Consider the following 11,803-nt stretch of genomic DNA (forward strand, 5'->3'; position numbering starts at 1 on the left):
CCCCCCCCCCCCCACGTTATCGACCCCCTCAACGAGTGAGGTGTGCCTTCGAGGCGGAGTTTAGTCGTAATCCGTGACTCCATCATCGGCGCTCGACTCCACTATCCCACCATCCCCAAAAGTGATTTTCATCCCTCCAGTCCTCTGACTTGGCTATCTATGTAAATGCCAAGGCTGTTTTGTGTGAGTAGACAAAAGGGTCCAGGGGGGGGGGACAATACGCCTGCGCGTCACCCTTACCAACCAGGGGTCCATTACGCGTGTTTTGCGGCGTACTTTATATTATTATGTAGGTACATGGACGAGGGGGTGAAGGGAGATAGGGGGTAGTCCATAACATCTCCTCGATTACACCTATCCCCTCATACACTACTCAAGCGATATTAAGTCCCGAGGTACAACTCGTCGACCTGTTATACAACCCTTATGTAAAAATTAATTAATTTTTTTTTAATTACTCACACTCGGTATGTTGTCGTTCGTACAGACTCCTTCCTGGAGCAAACGATCCCTTATCTCCCACGCGAATATCGAAGGGCACTCGCTCTTGTATAGGGATATCTTACTGACGACCTCAGCAGTAGCAACCCGTGGTTTGCTACCGCCAATGGCCCTGGGTCTTATCGACCCCGTCTCGTAGTACCTGCAACAATAATAATTTTGCGGTACAATTTAGTAGATGATGATGCGGGAGACGGCCTTTCGCTCCTGGGCGAATTGCGTAATTATACATTTGTATATATGTATACACATACAGTATGTACATACGTATAGATATACATACGAAGATATAACACAGCCTTGGCAATCTGCTTAATGCGAAGAGATTAAGTGCGTTATTACGTACGTGCGTTGCGGAATGTGTGCGGAAGGGCTTCTACAGCCCAAGGGACAGACATTATAGGAGGGGGGAGTGACTACATGTTTCGCATTCTTGCGGCGTGTCCCTTCTTCAAACCCTGTCGCAGACTCTAGTCCTTTAGACTTTCTTCATTTCTTCTTCTTCCCACTTTTCCCCACCCACACCCTGCCTATCCTTCACACCTCGTAGAAGATTCGTCTTTCTATTACGGGAAACGCGAGTCAGTCGTATTCGGTGCGCGACTGCAGCGCCACCCTTGCAAAGTTTTTAAATGCACGCGATAAGGTGTTTTTTGGTTCGATCGATGAGCAGGGTTATTTTGAATTTTTGAAAAATATACAATTATACATATACATGTAAAATGAAGGATCCAGTATTTCAACCAACCTGCCCAGAATCTTGGAGACGCAGCCGTTGCTGACCTGAAGGATCCTCGAGATGTCGCAGGGCCGGGCCCCCGAATGGGCCAGTTCGACAATCTTCTGTCTCGTCGAGTCAGGAAGCGGTCGACCGCCGACGAAGACGCCACCCAGTTGATTGACCCCGCTGTGACCTGAAAGACAGAGGAGTTCAGACATTATCGCGTTATCGGGCGACCAAGACTAAACGATAAAGCACGATCATTGATTTTTTTTTTCGTACGATATCGGCAATGGCGAATTTTCTTATTTTCTTTTTTCTTTTTTTTTATACCACCAACCCCTCCCTTCAAGGGTTGGGAACAATGCCTCGATCGAGGCTCGTAGATCAGGATTTTTCAGGGGATTCTTCTCGTGTCCAAGGGGTGTGGGGTGGTTTCATTCTTCTCAGAAACCAATCCCTCGACACCCGCCCTTCCCGAGCCATCCGCGACGTATTCCCACCCTTCCTCCCCCCCATCTACCCCTTCCCTGTCGTTCCATTCTCGTAATAGGTAGCGCGAATCCTCGTAGATAACTCTGACTTATTGTGCGGCTGACAAGGTGTCGCAGCGCCCAGGACCTTCGGACCCGGAATAGTGTCCTTATTTTTAAGGCCCCTTTTATTCCCCACGACCAGAATAATTTTCGGCATCCGAATGTTCTCGAAGGTCTGCCACGCCCACCGATACGCCGTTTTTCACGGGGTGGAGTTCGCTCTTGGTTCCGAGATATAGGACCTCACCTCGGTCTGAAGGGTGCAGAAGGACTGGCTACCCTCAGCTCGGCTATGTATATAAAGGTATATACACGTATAACGTCACTGAAAATACCTTGGGGAGGATATAAGTGGCAAAATTGTCTCATTCAAAAAGCGATTTCTCAAACAAACTCTTAGCACGAGAGTGACAGAGAGAGGGGGGGGGGGCGGTGATGAGTGACTACCAGCTCGAGAACGAGAAGGTAAATCAGAGCTCAGACCTTTTAAGAGTGCTTTCTCAGCTTTTGAATGAACTGGCGAAATTGCCGGCGGGTCCTTTCAAAGTCCTCCAGTAGCTCCTTATAGTGCAGTACTTTGATGAATTGCGTAAGAACGTAAAGAAGCGCGCCCAACGGACGACGAAGGAACCCCCTCCCCTCATCTACACTCCCTCATCGCTGAACATACGTAAATACTTGGACGTTTTCTCGTTTACGCGAATTTTTTCATTTCCACTTTCACCCTTAACCTTCGAACGCCCACGTTTCCCCTACCCACCCCTATCGCCCCTCACTCATACTCCAATCGGTCATACGTACAATAAATCAGTCATAAATTGATTCGAAGAGAAATTATTTACGCATGATTAAATAATATTCGTATAAATTTCCTATGTATCTATCTATAATAAATATACGTGGGTCTAAATTGACAAAGGTCGAAGGTCAGGAACGTACGAGACTTCGGTTACCTCGCATATGCATATTACACTGTATGCAACACCTCCCCACATACGCGTACCGTATGTCATGAATTTGCCTTAAGTACACTGTGCGTATAACATCCCGTAAATTGATGTCCAATTTGTTAATAGTAACTCCCTATACAGTGCGAACGGTCTATGCGTCGTATAGTTTGGGGGGATGAAATTCAAGGGCTGCGCGAGCCAGCTAAAAGGCCATACGACAAATCGACGTCAATGGCCGTAATAAGTAATAACTCGTACAAATATACGTGTCACTCGTGTTTTGTCATAGTTATGTAGCTACTGCCGTATATATATGTATATGTATATATATATACAATATATCTTCGTATAAGGACGTGAGCATTGTGACCCCCCTCCCTTAGTTTCTCTATGAGGTCATACACGAGGGTTGTTTTTGAACGCGTCTAATATGACTATATATAGATATAGATACACTGACTGACTGACTGTTAGTCTAGAGCGACGCTTTGCGTTATGGCAAGGGGTGTTTTCAAGTGGGCATTATACACTTTAACTATAGCGTCTCGATAACGTAGCGCTTGAATTAAATGTAAGGGTGTGTTATTAAAGGCGGGACTTACGTGTGTACTGATCTTTATTATGACTTCGTTAGTCCCAATTGAAATTCTTATTATTTTGGACCGTAAGGGCTGGAGATAGGGGAGGTTGTGGATATTAGATGAGAGTATATGTAGGTCTACAAGAAACGATAAAGAGACGAAATATGCATATCGGATAAGGATATGAAAATTTTCGTCGCGTAATTGAGCGTGCGGCTTTAACCAACCAAGAGAAAAGAGGTGGGTGGTGTGTAGGCTGAGCGAAGAAATAAATTTCGCATTCGATTGGCAAACTTGTGTAATGGCGAATAGCGAGATCAAAATTTCGCTTGGGAAATTGAAAACGGGCTTAAGGATCGTGATTTCGAATTTTTGTGTGTGCGATTAATATTTAGGATTGGGAGTTAGGTAGTAATTTGCTTCGGAATGAAAGTGGAAAACGTGATCGTGACTTTGGCACGTGTTCGCGTCGTTACATGCGATATTGGCTTTTAGTCTTATTTAGAAAGACATTGTTGATAATGATAAAAGAAATAATTGCATAGTGGTTTAAAAAAAAATACAACAAATCGATATTCAGATTTATTGATTTATTTGTTATAATTTTTTAAAATTATTATTCGACCTTATTCTTTGGTCTTCTTCCTCTGTCCGGTACCATTCCTTGTTTCTCGAACGTCACACGTAGCCCGATGGAAACGTCACGGTAGAGCAAAGTCGAGAACTCTTAATGTTAACGGCGACGTGAGTGGAGAAAAGAAAAAATACGAAGAAAGAGAGAATAATAAAGAAAGAGCAAAGGAAAGAGAAGCCTAAGAAGGAGAGAGAGGAAGGATAAAGGTAAAGAGCGTTTTCAGGCTCGTTTACAAATGAGCGACAGAGCCTTGCTGACGCGGGAACTGAGACGGTACATTCATCATCCCCCTTTTTCTCGTCGCTCTGACTCTCCTTGGTCACAGGGGTAGTTTTCCCGTCAGGCCCACGTGATAATCGATCGGCATGGATCCTTCGGTCACATTTTGTACTCCAAGGGGTGTAAACAGAGAATGGTTTCGCCCCCTCATCCCTTACCCGGGTGAAAGGCGGTCCAAAAAAAAGTCAGGGGCAAAATAAAAAAAAGTCACTAGAACTCGAACGATAACGCGGTGGTGCTTCGCGAGTCTAAGGAATTAAGACAGTGAAACGTCAGGACAGACTTGTCGAAAATAATCATATACGTAAGAGTGGACCGGAAAGTCGCGCCGCACTCGAGAATTAAGACGACAAGGAGGTACGAGAGGGAGGATGGAGGAAGAGCACGACAAATGCCCCCAAGAGACAAGCATTGTCCTTGTAAAATGCACGTAGAGCGACTGTATAGCATAGTGGAAAAGGGGGAAGAAGTTACCTGCCGAGTTTCCAAGTGCAACAAACAGTTACCGCCATTGGGAGTTCACCTTGTCTATTCTGGTGAGTTGGCGTCTCAATCATCCCTTCAGAAGTGCTTCCGGTGCATGAATGAGACCCCGGGAGCCATTGGCGCTGTGAGAAGCCTGAAGGGAACCGGCAGCCAATTCAGTTGCCCACTTTGCCTCGAGTACCAACCTCACCAACACCAACCAGTAGCGATAAACGGGGCTCGGTGGTCAGAGAAAAGAAAAGGAAAAAAAAACCTTGAAAAAAGGAAAACTTCACTCGTCGATTTAGCATCGATAAAAACAATCCCCCAACCGATACCTTCTGGAAGACCTTAACGAGATGGTGAAAATATGGACGGAGGGAGTGAAAGGAGGTCAAGGTAGGGAAATAAAAAAATAACCAAGGAAATCTTTATCGAACGCCAGGGGCGAAATCTAGGGATTTTTCTGCGATACGTTCCAATCCCTTACGGTTCGATTAACTTCGGGCTTCGACAACGATAATTCAGCTTTCGGTTCTCGACATTTTTACCAAGGGTGGTATATACGAGCGGGGAGTTAATTTATGAGATTGCCCAGATGCAGTCACGACCGAGGGTAGTTTCTTGTAGCTCATGTAGGTACACCTTTATGGGATGTATAGGATGACAGGGTAGCTATTTTGTCAAGGAAAAAAAATATACGGTGCAAAGGGTCTCCTACTCTTCTAAAGATATACATGATTTTCCATTCTCTCCTTCTCGCTCCATCCTCCCTCCCCCTATCGCCACCTCTCTCTCGCTCCCAGAATTCGTGAAGTGTATTGAGATGCCGAGGATGACATGACGAGGGTCCAGTCCTGCACAACTGACCGTCAGGTAAGCTCCGAAGAAGAGAAACGTGGAAGAAGCAAGTATGAGAGAAACTCCTGTGCTAAGGGTTCCAATAATAACAATAATAACGGCAAGAGAAAAAAAAAGATAAAGAAATAGAAATGAATAATAACGTTCATTGTTGCGGACATGTTTTGTAAATTCTCCGTCTCACTCTTCGTCCTCCCGATCTCCACCCCGTATAGAAACACCCCAAATACACAGGGACAAAGAGCTCGAGTATTTGTTGCTGTTTGTAGCCAATCTGCCGCTCGTGTGAGTCCCTTTTTGAGGATCCTTTACGTTTTCAAGCATTTCTCACCGATTCGAATGGCATTTTGGGTACGAGAGTCCCAAAATTGTTATTAGCATTATTAATGGCTGTCTCGTGTCACTTTTCAATTCTTGGAAATCGTACAGACATAAATACCCATACGTACCAGACTGTACATACATTTTTTATTTTTACATGAAATGCACTCTACAATTCTGGCTATCTAATCGTGAAGACACTGTACATAATCCTTGGCGAAATCGGATGAACAGTTGTCCCGGTAGAGGAGCTACGGTCAAAGTCCATTGATGGACCTCGCTGCCAAACAGTACCTCTTCCAGGGTCAAATTATCCAATTACCCAAAGGGGGCCCGAGGGGTTAACCTAACCTATGAGGTAGCCTAGAAGGTACAACCAACCCAACCGGTAACTCGTGGATACGTAAGCTGGCAGCACGAGGCACGACGTCGGGCGTCGGTGGCGGTGGCGGCGTCGGCAGGGAGTCCAAAGCGGAATGCGGACAAAGAGCTCGTAAATGCGTTATTCCACGCCAACGGATCTGTCAGAGCCGCTTCTCTGCGCGCACCACATGGAAAAGGCCCATACCGACCGCATCCACATGGACGTCAGAATCCAGGTCGGTTTGAACCATCATGGAACCAGGATCCTATCTCTGAGTTATCTTTCACGTCAAGCTTTCTTGGACCAGGAAAAAAAGGAAGGGGGGGGGGAGGAATCAGATTTAATTTTGATCCCGATACCGTATTTATTATCGTTGTATATTTTATGGGTATTATTTTTTTAAATATCCAAAAATTTATTTTCAACATTCTCTTCCATTGTTAAATTTTTTTCAGATAATTTTTATGAAAAAAAAATATAAGTCCCTTATGGAGAATGTCGGAGTGACGTTCGGCATAATGCTTGGGACATATGTTGGGTCTTGTACTAGAGAACGTAATCCCGGCCGTTGGCCCTGGTAATCAGCTGTGTTCATGGGGGAGATCTGGGGTGAATTTTTCCGGAAAAATTCGGATTCCGCAAACCACCCTGTCGACTCTTATTAGGGTAGGTTAAGAAGAGACGTGGCACGACGTTGTCAGAATTTACCGATGGGGGGGGGGTTCTTAATAGGGGCACAATCGCGCGCGATCAACGTTCGCACAATGACATCGACGTCGCTATTGTGGTGTATGGTAAAGCGGTTCCCATGGGAGGACGCATGGGGTTTTGACATAATTAGACTTGGTATCGGAATGATCAGCTTGTGGGAATAGTTTCCCATATATACTATATGTATATATATATATTATATATTCGGATCACCATAACATTTCTTAATAACACCACAGACTTTGTTATGAACTATGATAAACACCATAGAAAAATATGAAATTAATTTTTAATCTAAAAATCCCTGAAACGATAATTTTGAGTTAATTAGCTTAATGCATTTTCTTTTATGGGCATTTGGATATTTCTATTACAACCCTTAGAATTCCGTCAAAGTGGATTTGACCGCAGCTCTATTCTATGGTGTCCATGGGGCACCATAGGCATCCCAATGGATCCTCACGAGGGTGTCTAGTATTCCGAAATGAACTTGGACTAATCCTGTGAGAGGTGTCACAGCTCGTTGGGCCTTGCTATGAAAATGAGAATATGGGTCAGCCCTTGTTGAGGCCCAATGGCAGGTGTGCGGGTGGAATCGTTATTATTGTGCGAGGAAGGTCCTGGAGCTCGAGGACCACTCGAGAGTCCTTTTGAAAAGACCTCGTCAAGACTCGACGTAGTCGACGACGACGGCGGCGGCGCTTCTGTGTCTAAGGATACGTCCAAGAGAACAAGAGCGACAGGAGAAAAAAACTAAGTAAACGGGAGAAGCGCGATAACGCGTGTGAAAAAAATTGTTTGCAAGTATTTTGCACTGATAAAAAAAATGCAATCACAAGAGTCCGCCGATAATGCGAATAAAAAGATATTTTTTAAATAAATTATATTATTTCGTGACAATTATAATATTTTAATTATAAATTCGCGATACTGAATCAATCACTGAATATAGGTACTGTAATCGGTTTGAAATGTGGACCAATGAAAATAATCTACAAAAATAGTTAATAAGTTTATTTTTAGAAAATTGGAAAAATGTATCCAAAAAATTCAAGATACAGGCTAGTTAGTTATTTTTGAAATAACGGTCTTCATGTATATACGTGTATATATATATATATATTGTTGTAGATCGATACGAGTAGACACTCCATTACAAAATGGTAGCTGCGTACACGTATAATATCTGTACTGGCCCCCACAGGATTCTGGGCCCTATTCATAGTCCTACAATAAGATCCGATGTAATCTCCGGAAACGTTTAGGGGAAATTAGGCCAACAGTTGCTGCTCTATCCACAGGCCCAACGACCCCACGATTTGTCAAAATATTTGTTTAGCCCTGATGACAGTATTTTTCTTCTTTACTTTCACATCTTGTTCTCTTACCCCCTAAGCCCTCGGCCCCCTCGCCAAACTTATGTACATAGATAAGCACCAGACAACTGCAGAACAGGATTACAAGCTGTTACACAATATATAAGAGGTCGTCATAAGAAATTCATTAGAAAAAAATCGAAAACTGTATATTTATATAATTAACATTTATTGATCGTTAAAAAAACCGTCTTTAATATATCCACATTTAACATTAAGGTTCAAAAAAAAAAGTGATACCTAAAAATTTTTCTTTAATCGTATTTCCGTAAAAAAAAATGGCGGCACAAGTTTTTTCACGCGTCAAAGAAGATGACTGTTTAGCGACATCTCTTAGAAATTGAAATTCTACGACTGCCATTTTCTTTTCTCTTGGCGTTCCTCGTGTAATTTTTTTTCTTCTATTTTTTCCCCTTTCGTTCTCCATCCTTTCCCCGAGTTGCTCTTCTCCTCGCACTCCCATGGGAATAACGCACCGGCTGGCGTGTTGCCACCGAAAGGGCGAACGACGTCTCTGCCAACGCGGTTTACGCCAATTTCCTTACGAGCCGGCGTCCCGGCGGCAGGCGTCTCTCGCTCTTCCAATTTGCTTTGACGGAGGTCGAGACGTCATGAACTCGCACGAGTAATATCTCCGTGGAAAAAGCAACCCTTCAAGTGGCGTCCAGTAAGGGTAGTAAAATAATAGGAAAAAAGAAAAGAAAAGAATCAAGATACATTTTTACGACTAACTCTATACCCTTAAAAATTCAATCCCTACCATTTATGCCTTTTCAACGTACCCATGCATATGATAAAAATGATGGTATCATAGTCGTTATTGATATCACGGATAACGTTATCGCTTTTTGGTTCCCTTCGAGTCGCCATCCTGATCAGAAGCTGCGCTCTCGGGTTGATTCGTACAGTTTAGGCCGATGCTCTCGAAAGAATTTGTTATTCTTGAGTTGAGGTCGAGATACTCGAACGTGACGTGGAGAGACAGTCTCGACTACAGATAGTCTGTTCATAGTTTATCTAGCCGTGTTTCCTATACGGTATAGGAACTCCTGGCTTGTGCAATAATTTCTCGCGTTGCTCTCGCAATATCCATAAAATGCAGTTTCGGAAATGCAGTGTTGTGCTACAGTGCAGTGCCCACCTGAGTGTCCCTCTGGATGCAGTTCTCAGTCTTCGCGGATCAGCTGAACCAGCTCGGGTGAGAACTCGCAATTTATTAATTGGTGGAGGAATTTCGATTTTATAGCTCCGGTTCGGGTCTGTTACGCTCTCGATCAACCGATCTCTGTTTCCTGCGCTATTTGCCTAACGCTTAGTCCGATTCTCTCTACTTCAACTTAGCAGCCTGGGCGGCCGTGCATTTCCGTGACCGTTTGCTCACATGCGTTCATCCAGTTAGCTGATTTCACGCGTACCCAAAGATCAGCACCTACGGTTGCGTTTCTTGATTTTACGCGTCCCCAAAAGTCTACAGGATCCATTAAGTTACAGTCTCTTCTGATAGGTTCCGCAAGAACTCTCGTTTTGACGGAGTTCGACCTGCTTCACCTCAACTCCCAGGTGATACTGGTTCGTCAGTTCCCGATCAAAAGAAATTGGCCGTTGTCCGCCTGGCATACGGATGCATGGACCGAAGGGTCGACGGCCGAAGATGACTTAGCTCTTGAACTTCCTTATCGTCGTCGAGTTATGAAAACACGTTACAATATATATAAAAACACATAAAATAAATTTTAAAGTTTCTCTACTTTTTTAAATTCCCATTCAATGTCTTACTGAAACATAATATAGGATTGCTTGAGACACCCGTGAATTGTCATATTTTTCAATTTTCCAATTCGCAGCTACCGCACACGCAAAAGGGACATAGAGAAATCTCTGACGTTGTATTTCCGTTGATCCTCTACCGCCTTTCCCATAAATTCCGCTTCTTTTCCTCGATATGGCAGCTGGATATGTCGGACGCATCTTGTGTCGGGAAAGCGCGTAATATATATATACATGCATACGTTATAGTTGAAGGAAAGAAAGAAGGAAGCGGATAAAGAAAGTAAAAAGAAAGTAATACCACCACAAACTTTAACACCTATCCATACACAGTATCCAGTGGTACATACGTGTACGTCATACATATGGGATACACCCTGGGCTCTTTCTCTCCATCCTCTGTACTCTCATAGGTAATACGCTTTCGTCTATGTAAGGGTCCTGCTCAATTCTTATCCCCGTGTACCAAAACGTTTTCTACCCCCAGCCAGTCACCCAGCCAGTCACCCAGCCAGCCACCCGTCTCTGTTTGAAGAGGAAATTTTACAGTCGAATACACTTGATGCAAGACTTACAGTACCCTATACCCTGTCCATTTCAGCCGTGGCCGAAAGGACTCTAAACGTTACACCACGCCCTTATTATATTCATCCTGACTGGAAAAAAACCTTCCCTCACTATCAATGACTTGAGGGTAAAAAAAATATCACACTTTTCGAGTCCAATTACAATTCGATCAATACGATAAAACGTCAATTTTTCATAAATTCTAGAGATCAATAAATAATAATCACAAAGGAAAACGAAACTCAACAGAACGAATCTGAAGGCTCGCACGAGGTTCGGCACTCAGAAGAATTCAGCCCCTCTTCACCGTGGCAGAGCCTGATAGCTCTCAAATCGTATTTTCTGAGGCGCACACGCGTGCTCCGCTCACCATTAAAAGGGTTAGTGGTTAACCGCGTAGGGGTGATTATTTTTCTTTTCTAGTTACGAATTTATTGAACCAAAGTCATATCCCGTTCCTGTCGGCTCGTCATCCTCGAATTTGAACTTCCACGACGGGTAGAGCCTCGGCCGTCGGTACTGCGGTGGTATCGGGTAGGACTAGGGGTGGTTGGGATCTATCCAGAAGGGATGACAGGCGAAGTAGAAAAAAGTAGGCGACGCGGGGGGCTGGGAGGGGGGTGGTTAGTTCACGAAGGCAGACACAGATCAAAAGAAGAGTCGCCTGTTTTGCGAGAGCCTGGGCTTTTAAAGAGTGTTTCCTCGAGGCGCGTCTTCTTGCCCGTTCGCCTCTCCTCCCTTGTACGTTAGGTATATCCTGGACCGGGTAGGACTGGAATGAAATGCTTGGGGTTGCCATCCACTCGGAATTCAGAAACGATCAATGCTAGGGGAAGCCCCTGGTTCCCTCAGCCGAGGTCCCTCTTTTACCGTTTTCTTCCTCCTCCTGCTCCTCCTCGTACCTTACTCGCTTTCTCTGCATTCTTTATTTTTGTTCTTTTTTATTTTCATCCCAACCTCACCAGCGTTGCCTCTATCTACGTTTCGTTTGCTGCGACTTTTCTCCTTATTTTCGTTTCTTTTGCTTCCTCTTCTACTTCCTCTTCTTCTACTAACGTGCAGCAGTCTCACCTTTCCATCTTGGAAAGCTCTGACATGGAGGTGGGGTCTAGGGGGGGAGGATCCATCTTTTCTTATTCTTATTTCGTTCCAACCCCCCCCCCCCCCCC

The 11,803-nt window shown here is 44.3% G+C and overlaps 1 protein-coding gene across 9 annotated transcripts in view; it reads right to left on the bottom strand.

Annotated features, from left to right (window-relative positions):
• LOC107269643 (paired box protein Pax-6) overlaps positions 1-11,803 on the bottom strand; it is a 54,847-nt gene that overhangs the window by 34,415 nt on the left and 8,629 nt on the right. For 8 of the 9 annotated variants that reach the window (XR_003060238.1, XM_025086960.1, XM_025086954.1 and 5 more), the window contains exons 3-4: positions 1,250-1,415; positions 463-646 (exon numbers count right to left, since the gene is read on the bottom strand). Coding sequence is in view for 8 of the 9 variants with exons in the window: in XM_025086960.1 (XP_024942728.1) it covers positions 463-646; positions 1,250-1,415 (350 nt within the window). In the remaining variant the exon portion in view is untranslated. The remainder of the gene's footprint in view (positions 1-462; positions 647-1,249; positions 1,416-11,803) is intronic. The other variant, XM_015743744.2, reaches the window with a different exon arrangement.

The sequence above is a fragment of the Cephus cinctus genome, unplaced genomic scaffold, assembly GCF_000341935.2.
Source record: "Cephus cinctus unplaced genomic scaffold, Ccin1 Ccin1_scaffold0682, whole genome shotgun sequence".
NCBI classification, from domain to species: Eukaryota; Metazoa; Arthropoda; class Insecta; order Hymenoptera; family Cephidae; genus Cephus; species Cephus cinctus.